General features: G+C 51.1%; 5 protein-coding genes across 5 annotated transcripts in view; 2 read left to right on the top strand and 3 right to left on the bottom strand.

Moving 5' to 3' along the window:
* tmem91 (transmembrane protein 91) overlaps nucleotides 1–8,529 on the top strand; it is a 10,114-nt gene extending 1,585 nt beyond the window's left edge. The window contains exons 2-4 of the mRNA XM_086165120.1: nucleotides 3,703–4,684; nucleotides 5,769–5,915; nucleotides 7,163–8,529. Of these exons, the coding sequence (XP_086021246.1) occupies nucleotides 4,238–4,684; nucleotides 5,769–5,915; nucleotides 7,163–7,318 (750 nt within the window). The 5' untranslated portion in view covers nucleotides 3,703–4,237 and the 3' untranslated portion in view covers nucleotides 7,319–8,529. The remainder of the gene's footprint in view (nucleotides 1–3,702; nucleotides 4,685–5,768; nucleotides 5,916–7,162) is intronic.
* Nucleotides 8,530–8,608: 79 nt separating this feature from the next.
* Nucleotides 8,609–10,279, bottom strand: exosc5 (exosome component 5). The gene is made up of 6 exons (XM_086165121.1): nucleotides 10,133–10,279; nucleotides 9,545–9,658; nucleotides 9,312–9,433; nucleotides 9,096–9,236; nucleotides 8,862–8,951; nucleotides 8,609–8,765 (listed from the first exon to the last, which is right to left on the bottom strand). The coding sequence occupies exons 1-6, from the start codon at nucleotides 10,227–10,229 to the stop codon at nucleotides 8,670–8,672; spliced, it is 660 nt and encodes a 219-aa protein (XP_086021247.1). The 5' UTR covers nucleotides 10,230–10,279; the 3' UTR covers nucleotides 8,609–8,669.
* A 1,551-nt stretch (nucleotides 10,280–11,830) lies between these two features.
* On the top strand, nucleotides 11,831–15,707 carry bckdha (branched chain keto acid dehydrogenase E1 subunit alpha). The gene is made up of 8 exons (XM_086165117.1): nucleotides 11,831–12,065; nucleotides 12,968–13,144; nucleotides 13,223–13,309; nucleotides 13,386–13,494; nucleotides 13,707–13,868; nucleotides 13,942–14,148; nucleotides 14,242–14,383; nucleotides 15,002–15,707. The coding sequence occupies exons 1-8, from the start codon at nucleotides 11,955–11,957 to the stop codon at nucleotides 15,342–15,344; spliced, it is 1,338 nt and encodes a 445-aa protein (XP_086021243.1). The 5' UTR covers nucleotides 11,831–11,954; the 3' UTR covers nucleotides 15,345–15,707.
* Nucleotides 15,708–15,926: 219 nt separating this feature from the next.
* Nucleotides 15,927–17,324, bottom strand: b3gnt2l (UDP-GlcNAc:betaGal beta-1,3-N-acetylglucosaminyltransferase 2, like). The gene has a single exon (XM_086164946.1). The coding sequence runs from the start codon at nucleotides 17,322–17,324 to the stop codon at nucleotides 16,095–16,097; it is 1,230 nt and encodes a 409-aa protein (XP_086021072.1). The 3' UTR covers nucleotides 15,927–16,094.
* A 2,133-nt stretch (nucleotides 17,325–19,457) lies between these two features.
* On the bottom strand, nucleotides 19,458–23,286 carry napab (N-ethylmaleimide-sensitive factor attachment protein, alpha b). Its single transcript, XM_086165119.1, has 11 exons — nucleotides 23,044–23,286; nucleotides 21,451–21,530; nucleotides 21,249–21,365; nucleotides 21,093–21,139; nucleotides 20,948–21,025; nucleotides 20,805–20,860; nucleotides 20,622–20,706; nucleotides 20,426–20,530; nucleotides 20,274–20,342; nucleotides 20,147–20,197; nucleotides 19,458–19,849 (listed from the first exon to the last, which is right to left on the bottom strand). Exons 1-11 carry the CDS (start codon nucleotides 23,139–23,141, stop codon nucleotides 19,748–19,750), a joined length of 888 nt encoding a protein of 295 aa, XP_086021245.1. The 5' UTR covers nucleotides 23,142–23,286; the 3' UTR covers nucleotides 19,458–19,747.
* Nucleotides 23,287–23,654: the final 368 nt, after the last annotated feature.

The following is a 23,654-nucleotide window of genomic DNA, read 5'->3' as shown; positions in this document are numbered from 1 at the left end:
CACACACACACACACACACACTCGGCAGCAGTGCATTAGCCCTCCCACATGTTTTCGAGACTTGGCGCCGCCGTCACGGGTGGAACGCGGCTTTCAATGGTGGGGTCTCCCGTTACCACGGCAACTGTAGAAAACCCTCACGAGTGGCCCAGAAGCAGGCGCTTCCTCCGTGGAACCTTCTGGAAGGTTCCTCCTCACACGCCGTGAGTCGCTCGGCTGCGTTTCCGTCGGAGGGGATTAAGGGAGTCCTTCTGAGGGATTCAGCACGCACTTCACCAGAGGGTCCTCAGAGGACCAAGAAGAACCAGAGGAACCAGAAGAACCAGAGAAGGTTGAGGATCCGGAGGAGTTAGAGGAAGGACCAGAGCCAGAGGAACCAGAAGACGATCTAGGAGCAAGGAGAACCAGAGAAGGTTGAGGAGCAAGGAGAACCAGAGAAGGTTGAGGAGCAAGGAGAACCAGGAGAACCAGAGAAGGTTGAGGAGCAAGGAGAACCAGGAGAACCAGAAGAACCAGAGAAGGTTGAGGAGCAAGGAGAACCAGAAGAACCAGAGAAGGTTGAGGAGCAAGGAGAACCAGGAGAACCAGGAGAACCAGGAGAACCAGACACAGGTGAGGTTGTTCCTTCAGGTTCTTGTGGAGCAGCAGTCACTGGGTTCCTCAGAACCAGGAGCTTCTCTCCATGTTCTCCATCTTCCTCCCACAGACTCCAAATGGTCCACAGGTGAGAGTCTTGATTGGACGTCTGTATGATTGACAGCTTACCGTCCGGGTTAAGCCCCGCCCCTCGCCCCAGGGACGGCCGTGATTGGCTCTGCAGCTTCAGCAGGAGTATGTTCTCCATGGATTACCTCAGACCTTCATTCCTCCTGGTTCTTCTGAACATGGCTGTAGCAAGTACACACACACACACACACACACACACACACACACACACACACACACACACACACACACTGAAAAATAGACTGCGAAACACACTGAGCCGAAAATATACAGCCGCAGCAAAACACATATACACACAGTTGGGGGGGTTGGACAAACAACACGGAGGTGTGTGTGTGTGTGTGTGTGTGTGTGTGTGTGTGTGTGTGTGTGTGTGTGTGTGTGTGTGTGTGAAGTTGCCCGCACAGCATTGTGCACCATGCTCGAGGGCACACACAAACACAAACACACACCACGCAGCAAAATGTGCGCGACAAACACACACACACACACTGCAGAGATGCTGCAGTCGCTCAAAACACACAGGTGACTTCCTTCACTCCATGTCAGCACCAGCTGTGCAAGATGTGTGTGTTTGTGTGTGTGCGTGTGCGTGTGCGTGTGCGTGCGTGTGTGTTTGTGTGTGTGTGTGTGTGTGTGCCTTATTTTCTTCTTGCTGTGGGGGAACCTGCAGGATGTTGTATGTATTATAATGTATTATAAAGTACTTTCATTGTGGTATTTTTCATGTATTTTTTTGCACAGCCTGTTTTTGTTCTCCCTGAATGAATGTGTGTGTGTGTGTGTGCACGCATGAGTGTGTATGTGTGTGTGTGTGTGTGTGTGTGTGTTCAGTTAGCTAATGCAATGTCTTCTGACTGCTGGAGGCAATCATGCAATTACATGTGCGTGCATGTGTGTGTATATGTGTGTGTCCATTAGAGCGAGACACACCACGGGCTGATTAATGAGCTCACGCCGTCACACACACACACACACACGTTGTGCTCCGGGCGGATTCAAATCAACACAGCGCTCAGCGTGACACTGCTCATGTGTTATTCCAGAGTAATTCCCCGGAATATGCACGTTGTGCACGGCGTCACGTGGGGGCATCCCATCATGTTCACACGAAGGGCACGGTCGTGGGTTACCATGGAAACCTGCCGTTTTTTTCTCCGGGACGCGAGCCCCGTCGTGCACGCCGTTCCTCGCTTTCACTCCCGTTCTGGACGTCACAAGGCGGTGCGTTCAAGGACCACTTGGGTTTTTCAGGTTCTCCTGCTTCTTCTCAGAACCCACATCCACCTGGCCTTTTATGAGAACCCGTGGGTTCCTCCTCCTCCTCTTCTTCTCACTGGAAGCACCTGCCGCTTCCAGATGTGCATCGACTAAAACATCACGGCAATTACCGGCAGCTCGGTGCACAGACGTGCGTGTGTGTGTGTGTGGGGGTTGCGAGCGAGAGTGTGTTATTAAGACTCCTCATTACACAGTATCTGAAAGGGGATCATGTCGAAAGCCCTGATATTTTTACTCTTTCTTTCGTTCATTCGTTTTTCCTGGACCAAGCAATCTTAAAGCCACGTATGGATATAAACAAACGTTCACCCTCTCGTTCACCGTTCGGAGACGTTCACCCTGGATTGCTAGTAATCCTCTGCGGACTAGTCTTCTAGAAAATCCCGCAGTTTGCTCTTAAATCTACATTTTGGGCGGCGGGGAGGGAGAGCAGAGGGGGAAGCTAAAGCCCTTCTGAGCTCAATTTAAGAAAAAAAAAAAAAAAAAAAAAACCCTCCGGCGATCATAAGGGGACCAAGTTCCTGCGCAGAAGTTTCCGGGTTGGAGGTCGAGGCGGTCGGCGGAGGAGAAGCTCTTCTAAGTGATTTGCGGCGGCGTCCTTGCAAACCGCCCTCCAACCTGACTGGATGTTTTATTATCGCTGCGAACCCAGAGGGGTAATAATACAGCTGACGGGAGTGATTTTATGGAGGACGTGCAGCGGGGCGGGGGGGGTGGGTTTTGGGGGTGCGCGGCCCCGAATGCACCCCTGTTTTGTGTTTTGTTCCCGGATTGTGCGTCCAAGCGTGGGAACACAAGCCAGTGAACTGATATGGAGGCAGCGAGGCGTTCAGGAGGGGAGACGGCGAAATATCACGGCGTCGGTTTGTTTTTCAGGATTTCTCATCGAATCTTTCTCACAAGCCGGGGCCAGAACACACACACACACGTGTTCTAGTGTGTGTGTTATGTAAAAATATATATTCAGTTTTGATTTGTACACATAGAAAAAGGCAGAAGACGACTTTTTTTTCTTTTTTTTCACCGTTGCGTTCGGGGACTCTTCAAACCGAGGCTCGGAGCCTCCAACGTCCCCGGCGTCCGATGCTATCAGCGAATCTGGAGTAGATGTGATGCTGAGCCAGCAGTCGAGCTACACAACACACACACACACACACACACACTTCAATCTACTTAAAACGCTGCTCCGCCAAAAGTAATTTGCAAGACAAATACAAAAATCCTACTCCCCCTGAACACAGCAGCAGGGCGGTGATGTCATCAAGGACGCCTTTTTGTCGGGTCAAAGGTCACCGTGAGAAGAGCAGGACCCTGGAGGTCCACAACCTTCTCGGGTCTCTGGAGCTTCTCCATGAGGAATTAGGATGGAGGGATGCATGGATGGATGGGCAGAAGAAAGAAGGGGGGATGGATGGATGATATTTGACGATGTAAGAATGGATGGAAGAAAGGATCAATGGATCCATGGATGGGTGGAAAGAAAGAAAGGAGGGAAGGTAGAAGAAAGAGTGCATGATGGAAGCCAGGAAGATTGAATGGATGGAAGGATGGAAGGATGGACTGATGGGTGATTGAAGAAGGAAGGAAGGCAAGAAAGGAGATGGAAAGACAGCTAATGCTTGGATGGATGGATGGATGGATGGACTCTTCCTGGTTGCTAACGTCTGAAAGCTAACATGTTCTCCGTCCCCGCAGGCCCCGCCCCCAACTCCCCCCCTCCCCTCCTTGCTTTGGTTTGTCCCGGATTCAACCATCTGATGGTGGACATTAAAAGTTCACGTCCCGGTGGAGCTCCTGTCTCGGACAGGCGGTGAAGGCACCGTCGTCTATCCGTCTTGGGTGAAGCCCCTCCTCCTGGAGGTTCCTCGCCGAGGGGAACATCACCGTCATCTCCATCCTGGACTCGGGTGAAGGTCTGACGCAGCAGAACCGGTGAACTCTTGGAGCTTCATCGCAGAAGACCGCAAACCTCCTCCAGACACCTCCAAGGAGGAGGAGCGACCGGCATGTTCTCCTCGAGGAGGTCCAAAGCTGATGGCGTCTGACGCATGAGGGGAGAAGAACCCGGAACTCCAGATCTTGAGCCTACAAGGGGGCGACAAAGAGGGGTACCTCCACCCGGAGACTGGAGGACCTGAACCTGGGGAGAACCTGACACCTTCTGGTCTGGTAGAATCCATCGGCCCGTTGGAGTGGTGGCCTGGTGCGCCTCCATCTTCAGAGGGTAGGGATGGAGCATCGGGATGAGCTGGAGCACCCTCTCCTGGAAGAAAGCCCTCACAAGAGACCCGGCCCGGCACCCGGACCCAGACCAGGACCCGGACCCGGATCCGGACCGGCCCCCGCAGGGGTCTTCAAGGGCATCCTCGTGAAGTGCGAGGAGGACCGGGCGTACCCGCCGCTGGCCTGGAGGAGCTTCTGCGGACACTCTCCGGAGCTCCGGCACCAGCAGCTTCTGGATCCCTGCTCCCTGCCGCGGACCCTGGAGTCCTTCTACCCGGCCGGACCCATCTGGGGACACGCCGAGTCCCTGCTCGGCAAGGACTACCTGGAGACCACCTTCATGGACATCCGGCCCGGGTCCACGCTGGAGAGGAAGCTGCTGGCCGAGGCGCAGGACTACCACAGCGTGGCCTACAGCATGGAGGACGAGGACGACCTGCTGCCCGACTCCGACGTAAGACATCTTCTTCTCCCATCTTCACGCTGTCGTGGTTGAACTGCACCGAGACACCTGCTGAGGTTCCTGCTGCTCCAGGGAACATCTGGCAGATGTCAGTGCAGGAGGTGAAGATGGAGTGATGGCTGGAGGTGGAGGTCCATTCATCCATTCCAGTCATCCATCCTCCTATCCATTCATTCTTCCATCCATTCATTCTTCCTCCCTTCCTTCTTTCCATCCATCCATCCATCCATCCATCCATCCATCCATCCATCCATCCATCCATCCTTCCATCCTTCCCTCCATCCATCCATCCATCTTCTGGTTGTTCTCCAGGCTGAGGTCTGGAGGTCAGCGTCCTGCTCAGAACCTCCTCTTAATCCACCTCTGACCCCGAGGAACTTCTAGTCCAGGTCCTTCTTCTCCTCCTCCTCCTTCCCCTCCTTCTTCTCCTCCTCCTCCTCTTCCACCTCCTCCTTCTCCCCAGCTGAGGTGGTCCAGGAGGAACCCTGACCAGATGGAGGTTCCTCCTGAGGCTCTCCTCCCATGAAGAAAAGGGGACAACAGCGCCCCCTAGTGGACGGGTTGTGGTGCACCAAGACTGACCCCATTCAGTCACATTGGCTTACAGTGTGTGTGTGTGTGTGTGTGTGTGTGTGAGTGTGTGTGTCAGGAAGTCTGTTTGTGTTTAGAAGCGACTGAGCGACCTTCAGGTCCGATTACATAAACTGTAAACTCCTATATTTCCTTTTTTTTTGTGCAATATGCATTTCTTTTTTTACTCCTGTCCGGCTTAGATTTTCCCGGAGGCAGTGAAGGCAGCAGAGGAAGGCTGCACTTTTAAATCTCATCATGTGAGCCAGATGGTAACTTATCACACTGGTACTGCAAAACAATACTTATTACTACACTGATACTAAGTACTAATACCTGTTACTACACTGGTACTACTAAGTAGTAGCGATTGTTATTAAACAATGGTATTTGTGATGGTGTGGAGCCAGAGCTCCTGCTGGAACCCAAATGAATGTTGGAGTTCCAGCTCCATTGATGGAGGAGAGTTGTTGACGGGTTCCTCTGGCGTTCCTGGCTCCTGCAGGACTCGTCCATCGAGGACTTCAGCGACACCGACAGCGAGAGCAACTTCCCCCTGATGATCCCGCAGGACTACCTGGGTCTGGCCTTCTTCTCCATGCTCTGCTGCTTCTGGCCCCTGGGCATCGCCGCCTTCTACCTCTCACAGAAGGTACACAAACACACACACACACACACACACACACACACACACACAGCAGGAACATCACAGGCTGCATGCTGTCCACAGGACCTATAATGTATGTATGTGTGTATGTGTGTATGTGTGTGTGTGTGTGTGTGTGTGTGTGTGTGTGTGTGTGTGTGTGTGTGTGTGTGTGTGTGTTATTAGCGATTTAAAACGTATTTTTATTATGAGTGTATTAGTCTTCTCTCAGGTAAAGTTAATAGACTTAATAGTAATATTAAATCAACATAATGTTATTATTGTTGTTTTTATTACATTTGTTTATTATATCATTATTGTCATATATGTATATTGTTATTTTCATTGTTATTATATTATTGTTTAATTCTAATTATTTACATAATAATTGTTATTATTATTAATATTTATTTACAAATATTACCACCATTATTAATATTGATATTGTTTATTTTTCATGATTGATCATTATTATTAGATTTATTTATAATTGTCTTTGCTATTATCAATATCTTTATATTTTTGTTTTCATTATTATGATATGCTGTTATTGCTGTTATTTGTTTTATTTATTTATTATTATTATTATTATTATTTTTACTGAGGTATTATTATCATTGTCATTATTATGCAGTATTAATATAATTCATTTGTTTATTTTTGTAATAATTTGTTTTCAGTATTGCTGTAATTACTGTTATTAGTTTGATTTCTGTATTATTCTTATTATTGTAATTATCATTACTGAGGGATATTATTTAGGAGTTAATATCATTGTTGTTGTTAATATGATTATTCATTATTATTATATATTTAATAATCATTGCTATTATTGTTTTTGTTCAACTATTTTTATTGTTCTTTTTATTATTATTATGTATTTCCCGTATAGTTGTCATTGCTGTTATTAGTTTTATATATTTTTTTATTTATGTTTTTATTACTGGTAGTAGTGGTGTTACTTTTATTACACTGGCAGTGTGGAGGTGAGCTGGTCGGATTGTTGGCCCTCGTAAGTCGTAGGCAGAGTCTCCAGGGTGATGGATTTCCAATATGGCTGAGTGCTACTTAAAACGCCGGTCAGCGAGCGTGTGGTGTGTGTGTGGTGTGTGTGTGTGAGCGAGGCATTAAGGCCGGGTGTGTCTCTGATATAGACCATAAAGTGAGTGTGTGATCGAAGGCGGGACCGCAGAGGTCACGCAGAGCGCTAGCGGTCGATGGCTAATGACCTTTGCCCCCTCGGCCTCCTCCAGACCAACAAGGCGTCGGCGCAGGGCGACTACCAGGGCGCCACGGCGGCGTCCCGCCAGGCGCTGTGGCTCTCCGTGCTCTCCATCGTCTTCGGCATCATCACCTACATCTGCGCCATCGCCGCTCTGATCTCCTACCTGTCTGGCAAACCGCCTTAGAGGTGTCGTTGCATTGTGTTTTTTAAAAAAAAAACACAATGACACACTCACACACACACACACACACACACACTCTCACTGTCTCTTGGAACTAGCCCATCCACCTGGTCACCATCACCTCCAGGTGGACCAGGACTTGGTGACTCCCCTCCTCCTCCTCCACCTCCGCAGGGTGGTTTCTCCATCACACACACACACACACACACACACACTTTGAACCCCCCCTCCTCACCTGAGCATCCCAGGAGTTCAGCGAATGCCGGCGGCGGAGGATTTAAGGGGTCACGGCGAGGACGCCGCTAAATCCCAGGATGCGAAGCCCGAACTTTACTTTTGTTTTTTTTTAATAACCAGATGAGTCCAGAGTTAAACCCCCACCTCGCTCATCCGCTCGCTCTCCGGATTTTAGGACACGCTACACCTCGCTTCACCCCCCCTAGGCTCCGCCCCCTCCACTACATATTCACCTTTAAGGGCCGCTCTTCTATTAAATAACACGTGTGCACGTTAAGGCTGCGGTTCTGGTGCCAAACATCTCACTCAGGGGATCCTTTTATGATCTCCTCTTATCGAAGGCCGCATTCTCCGATTTCCCGCTGGACCCGAACGCCCCTCGGCAGGAAGTGACGTCATGGGCTGAAGATCAGATGAACGTTCCGGCGTGTTTGCGCCAAACGCTTCATTTTGGAAGCGTCCGTCTTCGGCGATCGCTCCCTTTCGCTCGGATCTTATTTTTGGACTCATCCCGCCTGATGTGATCTTATTCTGGATCTGAGGGCGCTTTGTGGTGGCGCCGCCTTTCAAAATATGAGCCTTTTGAGATCCCGCCGGCGTGCGTCATGGCCGCCTCTCAAAATAACTCCCTCTCCTGATCCACAAACTTCTTCAGGTTATTTCTGTCTGATGTCAGCGACGTTTAAAAAGACGAGAAAAACTTTTCAATCGCAGACGGGAAGCGAAGACGGCGGGACCCGACTTTCAAAATAAAACAGGAACAGGCGCCGGATACTTGTGTGAAACCGGGTTCGGCGAGGGATGACTCTTGACCCCGAGCCCGAGCCTGGAGGCCCACCGGCTGAAGGTCAAAGGTTGTGGAAGGCGGCGCAGTTTTCTAGGAAAGACGTCGGGTTTATTCCAGGTTCCCTGGTCTTGTTTCACATGTAAATATTCTGCTGAGCAAATCCCCAATAAATGCACCCATTTGACACGAATCCCCACATTTCGGTTTTTCGTCGCCGACCGGTTCGAGCCGTCGAGTCTCCAGGAGAAAGAAACGGCGATTACCAGAAAACCCAACATGCTAAACAAGGATTTTATTACAACATTAAGCAAAAAAAAAGACGCGGTCTCGTCACACACTCTTGGAATATCGCCGTCGGACGCAGTCTCTGTAGAACTGGAAGATCCTCTCTGAGGCCTTCTGGCTGACGGCAACACACTGCTGCAGCTGCAGTGCCAAAACACAGTTTAAATGTCAGCACTGCACCTCTGATAGATATACACACACACACACGCACACACACACACGGTCAAACTGTCTAACCTCGTGAACGGTGAATGAGCCTTTGGTCGATGACGTCATCACGCGCCCGTCTTTACTGTCGACTGCGAAGGTCATCAGAGCTCGACTCTCCTGCGGAGATGCGAGTACGGGTCGAGCGGTGAGCCCGGTGTCTGCGGGTTGTCGGGGGCGACAAGCTCCACCCACAATCAGAATATCGATCGCGTTTTGTTGTTTCATGTGTTTTTTTTCGGGCGGCAGAGGGGCGGAGCTTACGGCTTCCTGCGCCGCGGTGGGGTCTGTGATGATGTGCCCGTCGGCGTGGATGGCGCAGGTCACGCCGCAGAAGAGGCGGCTCATCGGCAGGCCAGCGTCCATCAGGGCCATGCAGGCGGCGTTCAGGAAGCAGGACAGGAGCTGGACGGCCCGCTAAGGAAGGGACACTCGGTGGAAACACGAGCGGCGCGCGGCCAAGAGCTCTCTGAAGGATACCGAGCCGTCGTTGTGCAGCACCTGCAGGACCAGGGTGAGCGAGGAGCGCGGATGGAGCGACGACAGCAGGGACGCCTCGCAGGTTTCTCGGACACACTGCTCCTGCAGACGCTCCCTGACACCTGGAAGAGACGGGGCAGGGTTTACTCAACCAACGCACCTGTGTCGGCTTAAAGGTTGGATCATATCGTGAACGCGGCCCATTCAGATGCACCCCGTGGTATGGAACTTACTTGGCAGACCGACTTTGGGCTGGATCAGCACCTCCAGGGTGGCCCGGTCGTAGATCTCCTTGCTGACTTTGACCTCCGCTGGTCCGTACACGCCAGCCATCACACTCGTGTCACCTTCACAAAGAAACACCACCATCATCTTCATCGTTTCGCAACGGCAAACAAGTTTTAATTACCTTTCTGAGTGAATTATGACTAAAGCAGTTCCATCTTTACTGCATGGCTTAGTAAAATCATCTAAGTTAATTAAAAAGATGGAAAAAAAATATACACTTAATTGTTTATTCATATTGATAGTAAATTTTTAAACGTCTCAGTTGCTTAGATTTCAAATTTTGTAGCGTTGGGTTGGAAAAATAGCACCTACCTTTTTTGAACGACGATGAAATAAATAACAATGAATACAGAGGTCTTTTTATTCTTTCCAACTGGTATATTTAAATTCTTAAGCATACATAATATCATGTCTACGGGTGTGTACCACGGCTATGCCCGGCCGGCTAGCAAACGTGTAGCATGATGTGCTAAAACTTAGCCTCGCTCGTCGCCTTTCCGGTGACTTCCAGCCCGGCCGCCGATTTCCGTTACCTTGGAGGAAAGACGCCGAGCCGTCCGGCCGCGACAGTAAGTTCTGCTCACACCCGAACTCCCGCAGGCAGCCGTCAGATGAGACGCGGTTCTCCATCACGTTGCTAAGGCGGAGGAAACCGGCGTCGCAGTTTGATGACGTCACGTGTTTTCTTTCCCCGGGCCCTCGATGATGACGACATCCGGAACCCACCGCCGATGTCACTCAGACCAGAAGAAGTTTGTTTATCAATTTGACCATAACCTCATAAGGAATAATTATCGATTTGCTTTTTTCTCGTTCGTTTTGGGTTTAAAACTTTTTGTAAGCGACTCCGTGGTGATCCCGCTCAATATTCCGGTTTCACCCGTCTGCGATTCTCCCAGTAGACCGGTCGATCTGGTCGATTTTGTCCCAATGCGTGACTTATAAAATGTAACATAATATAAATACGAAAAGAACATGAAACATTTATGAAAATATGAACGTGTTCCATTCGCAGACTTGTGTACTACACATGTTTGACACAAAAGGGCGACAAACACAGCTGGTTGTTCAGGATAGTTCATTCGTCAAGCCAGAAAAAGTTACGGAAGTGATCCGGATTGTTTTCCTTCGCCGTTTTGTATTTGTTTTTGTTTTTCTGTTATACAGCAAAGAAAGGCTAATATTTCTGGATGCTGCGTGCGAGAACAAAAAACGCATCAAAGAAATTCCGAGATCAAGACATAGTTTATACATGACAAGATTAAAATGATGTATCGTCAAGTAGCAAGGGGAGGGGGCATTTATAACGATGCTGTTGATTTAAATCGAAGTTTGAGAGTTGTTATTATCGAATTTCTGATTGGATGTGGGGACAGCGGATTTAAACTCATTCATTCATTCTCCACACTGCATATCCTTCACTCTGGAGTGCTGGAGTCTCTCCCAGCTGTCACTGTCAGTCTCGGGGCTACATATGTGCCATATAATCATTCCCAATTCAAAGTGTTTATTATCATATGTACAGCCTCAAATTGTGTTTCCCTGTACAGTGAAGTTCTTATTTTAACCGTCCAGAGTGAAGCCAGATGGCAAGCAAATCAAAAACAAAACAATAAACAATTAGGATATTCTTGTAATGACATGTAAACAGTCTTAACAGGGTGTGGAATTTGAAAGAAAAAGTGCAAATTGAAATGTAAACAGTTGTGTTCATGGAATGTGCAAGTGGAGAAAGTGCAGATTGACATTTGAAACTTGAGTGAAGCTTTGATTCTGCACGAGATTGGATGCAGACAGTTAAATCAGGACAACTGAGTTAAATGGACAATTGAGTACAGCACCCAGGTGGATGTTTCACCCTCTCATCCACTTGCAACATAGAGACATGCAGCCAATCACCCTCTCATTCACACATTTGGACAATTCAGGGTGTCCGATGAACCTGGTGCATGTTCTTGGACTGTGGGGCGAACCCAACATAAAACCCACACAGAAAGGCCTCTAGTGGGAATCCGACCTTCTTGCTGCGAGGTGCATGCTGTGCCACCATATTTTAACTTTTAGTGCTATTTCAAGTATAGATAAATAGATTGATTAATTTACACAGGTAAATTAATTTGTCACTGCTTCCAGGTACAGCAGAAACAAAAAAAAAAAGAAAAACTGTCGCAAGAGGCAGCGTTTGTGGGATTTTATTTTGAAGGTACGAGGAACAACTTCCGTTATTTCAGCCAACTTGACGTTGGAGTCCTCTGGTTTCCCCTCCGGTTTGCGCACCCGGCGTCTTTCCGCAGAGGAGTTTACCGTTTCTCGGCTATCTAGCGGGGCCAGGCAAATTCAGAGGACCCTGTCGTGATGGCGGCGACGAGCAGAAACGTTGCGAGGATGATGTACGGGTTGTGCTTCCACGCTGCCCGGCAGAGGGCCGCCTGGAAGCCGCTGCAGCGCAGAGCCTTCTCGGTCACCGTGAGTCTGAGCTCCGTCCTCTCCGCGAACCCCGAAGGTCGCTTTTTACGTGGCTCTGTGCCTCTCGAACTGAGAAGTTGTTTTACGATAACGCATCAAAATGTAAATCAGTTAACGGACATGGGTTTTGAATTTGTTTTATAATTTGTAAAGTCGCGTATCATCATGTTTTCTTGTTTTTTTCAAAATCGACATATGCTCATTTCTCTTCTCGTCCACTTCTCGCGATATCTCGTGAGCCGGCTAGTGTTAGCACCCAACATTGATTGAGAATGTAGCGTTTTATCCCCTGTTTTTTCGGACGCATTAAAGCAAAAGGAGAGGATTAAATATTAGATATTTGTCTTTAAAATACCGCTCCCCCGCAACGTGTTTCAGTCGAACCGCCAGGTTGTTAGCCGCTAGCATCGCTAGCTAGCTCCCGATTGGTCCAGTAAAGGGGGCGTTAGCCAACATGCTACAATCACGTAACCATGCTCCCGTTGCAACTAATGCCAGATGGAGTAAAGTCATAATCGTTTTACAAATAATCTGTTTTGTATTGTCTGCTTATGTATAATTACATGATGAATAATTTCACAGTGTCTCTGAATGAATCCGTCGGGGTCATCTGAGGTTACAGGATGTTTTCAGAGTATTTCTAGTGTGATACTGGCTCCATCAGAAACCTTGTCAGAATGTATTTGAGCAACATTTTGAATCAAAAGTAAGTCCTGAAAAGTAAGTCCTGATCAAAAGTAAGTCCTGATACCACTGGAAGAGAACTCTGGTGTGTGAACTTAATGCAAATTCTACAGCTAATTGCCATTTAAATCTCTTAGCGTTTGTTTAGCGATAGCTCGTCTTCTCTGCGCCGATGCCTTCCAGATGTTCATGAAGGATAATGTGTAATGATCTCGCAGGCCGTTCGCCAGCAAGAGCCCTTCGACTCGTCGCTGGAAAAGCCGCAGTTCCCGGGTGCGTCAGCCGAGTTCGTGGATCAACTCGAGTTCATCCAGCCCAATGTCATCTCCGGGATCCCGGTGTACAGGGTGATGGACCGGCAGGGAAAGATCCTGGACCCGTCCCAGGACCCCCAGGTACGGACGCCGCCTTCTCGCTCCCACCGACCGGAGAGCCAGTTCCCGCCGTGAAACCCCTCCTGCTTCCGCACTCAGCTCTCCAAAGAAACGGTCCTGAACTTCTACCAGAAGATGACGCTCTTGAACACCATGGATCGGATTCTTTACGAGTCCCAGAGACAGGTGAGTTCACGTTGAACATCACCCTATGACAACTGAAAATGACGGTCCATCCAAACGAGAGCGTTTGCGCTTTCAGGGCCGGATCTCCTTCTACATGACCAACTACGGCGAGGAGGGGACTCACATCGGCAGCGCCGCTGCCCTCGACGACAACGACCTTGTGTTCGGCCAGTACAGGGAGGCGGGTGAGGATTAAAAGCATTTAAAGGTCCATGACGTAGTACTTGTAGTTTCAGCCTTTATTTGTCCTCTGGGTCAAGGTCTTCCTAAAAATGACCGCCTTACATCGTGTCACCGTGGTTACTCGAAACTCGTGGTTACTCCCTGAAACTCCAATAGATCACGGGGGACCGGGTGCATATTTAAAGTTAAATGTTGTTCCTCCCCGGCCCTGCAGGGGTGCTGATGTACCGGGGCTTCCCTCTGGATCTGTTCATGGCCCAATGCTACGCTAACGCCGACGACTTGGGCAAGGGCCGGCAGATGCCCGTCCACTACGGCTCCAAGGAGCTCAACTTTGTGACTATCTCATCTCCCCTGGCGACGCAAATCCCGCAGGGTAAGCGAACGCCACTTCCCCGACCCTCCGGGGGGAAACCGGTGCCGTAAACTCTACTTCTTGTCTGTTCCAGCGGTAGGAGCCGCCTACGCCATCAAGAGAGAAAACATCGACCGTGCAGTCATCTGCTACTTTGGAGAGGGAGCAGCCAGCGAGGGCGACGCCCACGCCGGCTTCAACTTCGCCGCCACCCTCGAGTGCCCGCTGATTTTCTTCTGCCGAAACAACGGTTACGCCATCTCCACCCCCACCAGCGAGCAGTACAGGGGGGACGGCATCGGTAAGCGCCCCGACACCTCGTCCGGTAGTTCACGACGTCGGAGCGTGCCACGCTGCCGTGAGTAACCCCTCGGTCCCGTCCCGCTCTCCGCAGCGGCTCGAGGCCCCGGTTACGGGATGCTGTCCATCCGAGTCGACGGCAACGATGTGTTTGCCGTGTACAACGCCACGAAGGAAGCCCGCCGCAGGGCTGTGGCTGAGAACCAGCCCTTCCTCATCGAGGCCATGACCTACAGGTTAGTCAACGTGCACGTATTTATGTGTCTGTCTGGAGCCCTAAAGTTCAGTGGAGCCGGTTCCGGGTGTGCGTCGCCTTTCGTGAACGGGCACAAAAAGAAGAGTCCGTTCCCGCGGCGCACAGGCCGGCCGTTCTGATGGGAAAGATTGCAGGCTTGTTGTTACTTTGCACTTGGCCGTCAAGAACCGTCTACTTTCCAGCGTTGAGATCAAATCCGATATCTGATAGGAGGTCCGAGCGCAAGCGGCGGCCACGTCGGGGAGGGGAGAGCGGCAGAGCCCAGTGGGATGATAGTTTTTATACTTCACTTCCTGGTAAGACGTCTCAGCCGAACAACAAGGTTCTCGCTGTTGGAACTATTTTTATGTAGACTTGAACCCGGCTGGGTTCTCTCTGCGTTCCCACCAGGGATAGCACTTTTCTGCCGTCACCCATGGCAGAGAACCGAGCCCGTCATTTTTAAAATAACCCACCTGTTAGCATGGCTGCTAGCATGTAGCCTCCCCTGGTTCTTCTCGTGGTTTAATCTGGACGCGGCGCCTTCAGGCTTCGGTCAGGAAAGACGAGTGTCTCCTCGCACGTCGGTCATGCGGAGACGTTTCCTATCCCTCCCCAGAATCGGCCACCACAGCACCAGCGACGACAGCTCCGCCTACCGCTCGGTGGACGAGGTCAACTACTGGGACAAGCAGGACCACCCCATCTCCAGGCTGCGCCACTACATGAACGCCCGCGGCTGGTGGAGTGAGGACGACGAGCGGAGCTGGCGGAAGCAGTCCCGCCGGAGGGTGATGGAGGCGTTCGAGGGCGCCGAGCGGCGGGTGAAGCCCAGCCCGGAGCTGCTCTTCACGGACGTGTATGAGGAGATGACCCCCGCCCTCAGCAAGCAGAAGGATTCCCTGTGGAGGCACATACAGCAGTACAAGGAGCACTACCCGTTGGAGCAGTACGAGAAATAAACCCCGACGGGGGCCGTGCACGGTTTGCATGAAGGGTCCCGGTGAGGTTTCGTATCGGGGCGGAAGAGATCTAGTTTTGATACACCTTGTAGCGGGGTGGGGGGTTCTGGGTTTGGTGCCTTCAGCTAAAAGGTTTACTGTCCTTAACACTAACCTTCTTTCACACTTTGGTGGGGGAATGTGAAAATAGTTAATCCACAAAACTTCAAAAAGAGTTTTATTTTGTTGTGTCTTCCAGCGATGATTCCCAGCTGCTCCCCTCCCTTCCTCCCACTAACCCTCCTCCTCCTCAGTCCCACCTCTGGAGCTCCAGCTCCGATCCCAGGTTCTGTCCTTCTGTGGAGAATAAAAGTCAGAACCGTTCGATGGCCTCCGGTGTTCTTGTTCTTTAACTGGCCGAGTCGGCGTCTCCTGCGTGGTCACCGAGGGGTGGGGGTGTTTTCCAAAGAAGGACAGGGGCCGAGAAGAAGCCCTTCCTCCCCGAGGAGGACCTACAGGTTAGCCTGTGCGTTAGCTGTTAAATCCCATCTTGATCCCAGAGATGATTTCTCTGTGTGTGTGTGTGTGTGTGTGTGTCAGAGGTTCTACAATCCCGCTGTTTCCCCTTCGTCCTTCTCCTCTGGACGTGCCTCCTCAGCACGGCTGCAACAAGTGCGATGGATCTTCTCGTCCTCGTCCGGATCCTTTTTTCAGGATTTTTTCCAAAACCTCTTCGTCCCCAGAGGACCCGGAGCGGCGCCGGCGTGGAGCTCAGCACTTCAGCAGGATGCTGTTGATGCGCCTCCACAGCCTCTTCAACTGCTGCGGCGAGCGCCGGTGGACCAGCACCAGGCCCCTGTAGATGCACGGGTTCTCGTTGGCCTGCTCCTTGATGTCGAAGGTGTGGAAGCCGGCGTGGGGCCGCGGGACGACGCCCAGGGCTTTGCAGCATATCCCGATGTAGACATCGTCGATGGGGAACGGAGGGATGATGAACGTCATGGTGTAGAGGGGTCCCAGCAGGTTGCCGGAGATGAGGAATCCCCCGCCGCCGGCGTAGGTGGGATAGACGCCGTCGAAGAAGCTCCAGGGGATGTAGTACTTGCTCCACATCTCCCTGTAGGGCCGGGCATTCTCTATAATGTGCCCCATGTACAGCCACGGTGCCTGGGAAAGGTCCAGGGAGCGCAGGAAGCTCACCAGCACCGGCGTGTTAACGAACACGTCGTCGTCGCCGCTGAAAACGAAGTCGACGTCCGGGCAGGTGGCCAGCGCCCACTGCAGGAACAGCGTCATTTTCATGGTGAGGTTGAGGAGCGACTCCTGGAAGTCCCACTGCAGGATGTCGGCGTCGCGTCCGGCCTCGAAGGTCAGCAGCTGGTCGATGTCGGGGTCGTCGGCCGACGTCCCCAGGAGGAAGACGGTGCGCACCTGCAACCAGCCGCCGTACACCTCCTCCCGGCCCCACGTGTCCCGGATGGCCTGCCTCTGCGCGAAGTTGGACGGCGTGGACTTGATGGCGAACAGCAGCGAGCGGTTGGCCTTCTCGCGCCCGCCGCGGGGACACTTGGCGGGCTGGTCGATCAGCATGGGGGCGAAACGGCAGGACATGCTGTACAGGAAGTTCTGCATCATGACGGGGTAGATGCTGTAGTCCCACATAAACTTCTTCAGGACATTAGGGTACATCTCCACGCAGTCCGACCAGGGCGGGATCTTCGGAATGAAGGGGGCGCCGGCTTCGTCCATGCTCTTCAGAGCCCAGAGCAGCAGACGGTTCCAGCAGGCCCAAGTGTGCGGGATGGACCGCCTGAACTCGTCGGAAATGGACACCTCCACCATGGAGGCCGTCCGCCGCCGACCTGCGGGTGGCGCCGAGGTGTTGGAGCAGAGCGGCGGGCTCTTCTGGAACACGCTGTGGATTGTCGGGGTGGGACGCAGGCTCACGTTCATGTTGAAGACCAGTAACACGCTGAGGAGCAGAGCCGTGGCGGTGACCATTTTCAAGTGTTTCATCTCACGCGGGCTCCAGAACCCGTCCGAGACCTTCAGGCGCCGCGGGTGGACCGAGGGGGATCTGCTGGCGGGGAGATAAGGGGTTTGTTGAACACTTTGACTTGAACTCGATGAGAAGCTTCACAATTCGGACCAAACCACAAACTAACAGCTGTGAACTCCAACCGTGCTTCTTCTCAAGTGTTCCTCATGCTTTCCTTGAGACTGAATGCAGATGCCAGGTGTCTCCATGTTCTTCTGAGGAACCGACTGGACCAGGGGTTCCCCCTCCGCCCTCTGCAGACAACCCCTCTCTGCTCCACCACATCTTATGCAAGAAGGTTCTAGGTGGTAGTCGATGGCCCGCCGTGGACCTTCTGGAAAAGGGGTCGGGAACCTTTGTGACTTGGAGAGCCATATCGCAGATCCAAATGCAAATTCCTCTGTCCACACATGTTCTGTGCATGTTAATCATCATCTTTTTTTTTCTTTTCGCCATCTTTTCCGTTATGAGGGTTGACGCGGGTAAACTAGTTAGCCATAGGTTCCCGACCGCTGTTCCAGAAACTTATCACACACACCTTTGCTCCTGTACCTGCAGCCGGAGCTTCTTCTGAACCGGATGACCTTCATCACCCAGAAGCTGAGCATCCCAACCCCTCCACCCCATCCTCAGCTTCTCTGACCTCCACAGCTCCTCCGTGTGTGTGTGTGTGTGTGTGTGTGTGTGTTTTCCTTTCTCTAGACCTGCCAGTTGGTCACTTGACAATAAAACCATGAAGGAGCTCCCAATCTGTGGATCTGAAGCTCCAGGGTACGCATCGTTTTCTCGCGCTCGCCGGATCCCCCCAACCAGACAACCTCCTGGCAGGGAAGGTTTTTGTTATCAAGCTGACAAACAGAAGTCACCTTTGTTGAGAGGTTTGGATTCTGAAGTCTGTTCCTACTCAGAAGGTCCAGAACATCTGGAGAGTGCAGACCAACTGTCCCATTTCTAAAAAGCGTCCCCCTCTCCCTGCCCCGCCGGGTGACGAGTCGACATTGTTTGCTAAATGCGAGGTGGTCGGACATGGAGGGGAAGCACGAAAGACCTGACGCCCCCGACTTCTCGTCTTCTTCTAGAAGGTCCGGCTTCTTATCCGCTCCAAGTCCCCTCTGCCTCCCTGTGATATCACAAGGCCGCTGTGATATCACCGCCACCTTTGACCATCACAGCATGAAACCGTCACATCTCAGGAAATAGATGTTTGCTGTTTTTCCCCCTCCACCCGCTGTGGCTTCACACACACACACACACACTCCTCTCCACACCTTCCGAGTGTGTTCTTCAGCAACCCCCTGGAGCGACTGTTAAAATTCAGACGGGGTTTCTTTTTATTCCCTCAAGTTGACAGTGAAGTCATGTAAAGCTTTGTTTGTGAGTCCATCTTGAAACGGGGGATCCGGGAATGGATTTCCATTTAAAATCAAACAACCCGGAGTGTGTGGTTGATTGACAGGTCGGACCTGAACGGCAACACCGACCAGGGGTTGTAGCTCCGCCCAGCGGCAGTTAAATCACTGCTAAGCCACGCCCACACGTTTGTTTTTCAGGAGTTTTTATTGAAACAACAGGAAACATCAGTCATGTACAAACGATGCAGAGGGAAAGGAGCACAGTGTTCGGGTCGGTGAAGACTGGAAATGCTTTCTTTGTTTGTGTGTGTGTGTGTGTTAACCCAGGCTGGAAGAGTGAGGAAATCCACACCTGGTTCTCCACGGTGTTTTTAAGTTCAAATTTAAGTGATAAAAAGTCACCAACTGTTGTTTAAAAAGTGGGCTGTTTCCATGGAAACCGCCATCCAGTCACAAAAAAACTGGGAAGACTTGTTTTTGTTATTTTTTTTTTTTGGTTAAATTGCAAGCCTTCTCTGTTTTGTTACACAACAAAAGGTACAAAAGTGCCTTTGTGGGATTTAAGCATTTGAAATAGACGTGATGAGATGAGCAGGTATAGATATATATATATATATATATATGTAGAGAGAGAGATTTAAGAAATCCTGGCAGGTCACGTCCTGAGGAGGCGGTTTAAGGCAGCGGGGGTGTCTGCTGATGGGTGGAGGCGGCGCCAAAGTCAACAAAAAGGAAAAACAAACAATTATTTCTGGGTTTATTCTGTATCAGGCAGTGGCTAGAGGGGTTATCGTTCCCAGAGCGACAAAAACACTCGCCACCATATGTGTGTGTGTGTGTGTGTGTGTGTGTGTGTGTTGCTCCAGGACTGAGCTGATATCAGGCCACTGCCTGTCATAATAATAGTTAGAATTATATACAGAGAATAGTGTTCATACGACAAATGTGGGGGTAGAAGGCAAGAATAAGGACATTATCTTTCAAATAAAGGCATGGGGAAAAAGAAAGGGGGGGGTTCGGAGGTCAAACGGGGGTCAACGGAGGTCACTCTCTTCGTCCTGTATGGTCTTCTTGATGCGGAGCAGCATGGTGGTGAGCCACTGGTCCAGCCTGGAGATGGTGTCATATTCCTTCACCTGGTGGAGGAGGGATTCTGATTTTAATGCGCAGCAATAAAAGGGGCGGGGCCAATCTGGGAAGAGGCGGGGTTTCACCTGTCAATCATTGCATGGAAAAAAAAAATACATGGCACTGATTGACAGGTGGTTGGTCCAACGTGAGACCTGCTTCTCAACTGCAGACAAGCCATGGAGAGTAAACATCTTGCTTGTTTTTCCCCTCAGTGAGAAGACCGAGTCCTTCAACGCTGGATGGGACTGCGGCCGATAGGTAGACGATCTCTGATCCTCTCACACACACTCACACACACTCACCGAGTCAGTGTAGGCGTCCACGTTCTGTTCTTCGCAGGCGTCTAGGAGTTTCTGGTCACAGAGAGAGAACATCAGGTGGCTTCTCCACAAACCTGTGTTTGTCCTCCTCCGGAGGCCACAAGCCTACCTTCAACAGCTTGCACTCTCGGGAGTCTGAAAAGGCCGGGAACATTTCTTCGTACTTCTGCACGGCGAGCTGAGAGAGCAAATGACGAGAGTTTAGAGCGCCGCCGCGGGGGGTCGGAGGGGGCGGAGCCAAATGTCCGAGCGGCGACTGACTTTGGCGTTCAGCATGTCCACGCAGAAGTGACAGAGCGCCGCCTTGAAGAAGTGATCCTTGGCGCTGTACTTCAGCAGCGTGCTGTCCATGGCGTGCGTCCCCACCTGAAACGACGGCGTGGCGGTTGTTAAGGTGGGACGCCGCTGAGCGTGAGGGCGGGGCCTACGGGGAGAGGGGGCGGAGCCGCTCGCTCACCTGCTCGTAGATCTCGATAGCTTTGGGATAGTGCTCCAGCTGTGCCGCGTAGGTCGCCACCTTCAGAAGGCACTTGTTGGCAGAGCTGTGCGGAGGGGAGAGGAGGTCATTTCAAACGGTGATGTAACCATGGAAACCAGGGAGCCCATCCTGGGGGGGAAAAAAAAAAACCCAGGTCCTCACCTGGTGGACTCTTCACCTTTGTAGTAATCTCCTGCCTGCTCGTAGTGAGCCACGGCCTGGGGAGGGAAAACAAACAAACATCTGGACATCTTTCCTGAAGAACATCTGAACGTGTTTCTGAAGAAGCCCTGATATGAACGGACCTTGTCGATGTCCACCAGCTCTGTCTCGTAGATCTCGGCGATGGAGATGTGGTGCTTGGCGGCGATGGTGAAGCGCCCCTGAAGAGAAAGGACTCGTGCTCAGCGTCTGGACGCCTCCGGAGAGACGGGACGCTCCTGGACTCACCATGTCGGTGTAGATCTCGATGGCTCGGTTCAGGCAGTTGATGGCCTCTGGTGGGACAGAGACAGGAGTAAACTCCAGGGGAGAACATTGCCAAAGCGAGGAGACCTCGCCCAAACGTGCAGGGTCGTAACTGCTCCTTCCAGGGGAGGTCCTCACCTTGAGGATCTGCTTTCTTAAAGGCGTTCCCAGCATCGATGAAGTTGGTGGCGGCGTCGTGTTTGCTCTGCATCTGCAGGTGAAGCCGGGCCGCCTGGGAGAAGGCGTTCCCCGCCGCTGTGGAGAAGGAAGACATCTGGAGGACCAATGGCGAATGGGCGGACAGGAGGAAGGGGAGGAGTGAGTACAGAAGATGACCTACCGCACCAGTTTTTGGCCATCTTGTACATGTTGGCAGCCCTGACGTACAGGTCGCAGGCCTCCTCCTGCTTAGAAGATCCCCTGTATGACAGGGAAAGGTTTGTTGATCAAACGGCTAACAGCTGCTAACCACGGCGGCAATTGTCGATGCTGCAGCATGCAGTGATTAGGATGCGGGGTTGTTGAGCCTGATGTCACGAGAAGCTCTTAGGACAAACCCTCATGAGCTGCTTTCAATACAGACGTAATGAGTATCCAGCTACGATCTCACTCCAGGAACAAGCCTTCTCCGACAGCACCTTCTAGTTTAGCATTCCCATTGGCCGAGAGTCTGTAATGTAGCTGCACGGCTACCAAACAAATCAGCGAAGAAGACGAAGGGGAGGAGACAGACGACATGGACAACATGGAAGCAGAAGCTCCCAGCGCTCACGTTCTGCATGGCGGGAATAGTAACCAGACGGGCATAAATGTTTGTATCTTCTCCGCTGCAACGCTTGACTGTGTGAAGAACCACGTTAGCCGTAAGCTAACTCTGGACTTGTTCTGGCCAAAATGGAGGTGTTACTGTGCGAGCCCTTGAAATCCCACTGAGGCATAAGCAGGCCAGAACACCTCTTCAGTTTCTTGCTAACAATTTTTCTCGTTCCTGGAAAGGTTCGAGAGATACTTCTGAGAAAGCGTGGAAACCACCAGGGTACGTCTTTGTCCCAGCCCAGTGTTTTTAAGCACAAAAGATGGGAGCACGGTCTGTTTGCTTTAGACCGGGGATGCAGCGGTATTGAGTGACAGGCCAGTAATTGCGTAATAACCCGCAGTGTCCCCTTACCACATGGAACACACACTCAAATTTCAACAACACAGTGACTTAGTTCATGGACAATGACATGGAGAGGGAAATTCCGGTTAAAATAATAAAACGCAGATGTGCTTGAATGCACAACAACAATGATCTGTTATTGTTCTACTTTACAATAAATCATTCAATGTACAAACAAAGTTGATTATTTATGTTAGTCATGATATTCCATAGATATCTGTCTTTATTCTGGTGATTTTACCCGTTTTTCTCCTATTCTTCACGCTTCTAGACGGGTTAATACTCTTTGTTTTGACTCAACTGACAGTCAATGTCCGACCAACGGCGGTGCAGTCTGTCATCCAACCGGTAGATGGCGACAGAGAGGCTACGCTGCAAAAATCAACACATTCGGTTTCTCCCCGAGTCGCTTGTAGTTCCTTTTTTTTATGTACTTGTAGTTTTTTTTATTTATTTTTTATTTTTTTTCGTAATTTGCATAAAATATTTGCGAGTGCCACGATGCCACGGGGGGGATCCATCTCGCCGATGCACAGCAGGGACGTGCGGGCTCCGTCTCTCCCGGGTCTACGTTCCGCTGATCGGATCCCTAAACCCGCGTTAACCGGATAGTTAATTAATGGACTCCTGCGGTCGGACGGTAACGGGAATCGCCAGCCGCGACGGAGACGTAACGGGCTTCTCTTTCCTTATGTTCGGGTCCAGCTGCACGACCAGGTGAGCTAGCCATCTTCCGCTTACTTGGCCTTTAGCTAGGCGCCGCTAGCAACTCACCCGAACAGCGCCCCGAAAAACGACTGCGACGACTTCAGCTTCTTCTCCGCCTCCGCCACCAGCGCCATGGCCTCTTTCTCTTTCCCGCTGTAGTCCATGTCACCGTCGCGGCGTCGCTTTTCTTTACGCGGGCGAGGAGATAAACGCAAAAATCAACCGAAGTTGCTAACTGGTGCTAGCAGCGGGCTCGCCTCGTCACATCACCAGCCGCGGAGGAACCATCGCCTCTGTCATGTGACCCGGAAGCACCGGAAGCGCGTCGTGGTGCGTTCACGTGTTGTAGGTAAACGGCGGACTTCACTAAAGCGCGCAACGTCCTCGGCCCTTTTTCACAAAAACATTCGCTTTCGGTTCAGTTTCTTTTTATTTAACGGGGGTTATTTCTATGATTCCAACATATTAACGCGATAAATGTGAACTCCTCAGTCTTTTTTTTTCCGAGTACGTTTTTGTTTGCAAGGCGTGTGTAATGATTAACGGGGTGGCCGTGACGGCCGCAAATGCATCGTTCGTTCACGTAATGCGTGTTTTCACTAAACAAACAGGTGATCATCTTTTCGCTGTATATGTAAAAGGCTATTTATTTTGTTTTCTAACGCTTTGCTAATTGT

The sequence above is a fragment of the Fistularia commersonii genome, chromosome 18 (genome assembly GCF_037954325.1).
Source record: "Fistularia commersonii isolate RoL2024-O1a breed Wild chromosome 18, RoL_Fcom_v1.0, whole genome shotgun sequence".
Classification (NCBI taxonomy): Eukaryota; Metazoa; Chordata; class Actinopteri; order Syngnathiformes; family Fistulariidae; genus Fistularia; species Fistularia commersonii.
This window is presented reverse-complemented; position numbering and strand designations above follow the sequence as displayed.

What these genes read in the sequence shown, in the direction of transcription:
- exosc5 (XM_086165121.1), bottom strand. Translation starts at nt 10,229, where the DNA reads ATGGAGAACCGCGTCTCATCTGACGGCTGCCTGCGGGAGTTCGGGTGT. An exon ending in CCACCGCGGCGCAGGAAGCC is followed by an intron (nt 8,952 to 9,095) that starts GTAAGCTCCGCC and finishes GCATCTCCGCAG; the next exon opens with GAGAGTCGAGCTCTGATGAC. An exon ending in GCTCATTCACCGTTCACGAG is followed by an intron (nt 8,766 to 8,861) that starts GTTAGACAGTTT and finishes TTGGCACTGCAG; the next exon opens with CTGCAGCAGTGTGTTGCCGT.
- bckdha (XM_086165117.1), top strand. Translation starts at nt 11,955, where the DNA reads ATGGCGGCGACGAGCAGAAACGTTGCGAGGATGATGTACGGGTTGTGC. An exon ending in GCAGAGCCTTCTCGGTCACC is followed by an intron (nt 12,066 to 12,967) that starts GTGAGTCTGAGC and finishes ATGATCTCGCAG; the next exon opens with GCCGTTCGCCAGCAAGAGCC. An exon ending in GGCGACGCAAATCCCGCAGG is followed by an intron (nt 13,869 to 13,941) that starts GTAAGCGAACGC and finishes TGTCTGTTCCAG; the next exon opens with CGGTAGGAGCCGCCTACGCC.
- b3gnt2l (XM_086164946.1), bottom strand. Translation starts at nt 17,324, where the DNA reads ATGGTCACCGCCACGGCTCTGCTCCTCAGCGTGTTACTGGTCTTCAAC.
- napab (XM_086165119.1), bottom strand. Translation starts at nt 23,141, where the DNA reads ATGGACTACAGCGGGAAAGAGAAAGAGGCCATGGCGCTGGTGGCGGAG. An exon ending in CTATCGAGATCTACGAGCAG is followed by an intron (nt 20,531 to 20,621) that starts GTGAGCGAGCGG and finishes CCGTCGTTTCAG; the next exon opens with GTGGGGACGCACGCCATGGA. An exon ending in TGGACATGCTGAACGCCAAA is followed by an intron (nt 20,343 to 20,425) that starts GTCAGTCGCCGC and finishes TTGCTCTCTCAG; the next exon opens with CTCGCCGTGCAGAAGTACGA.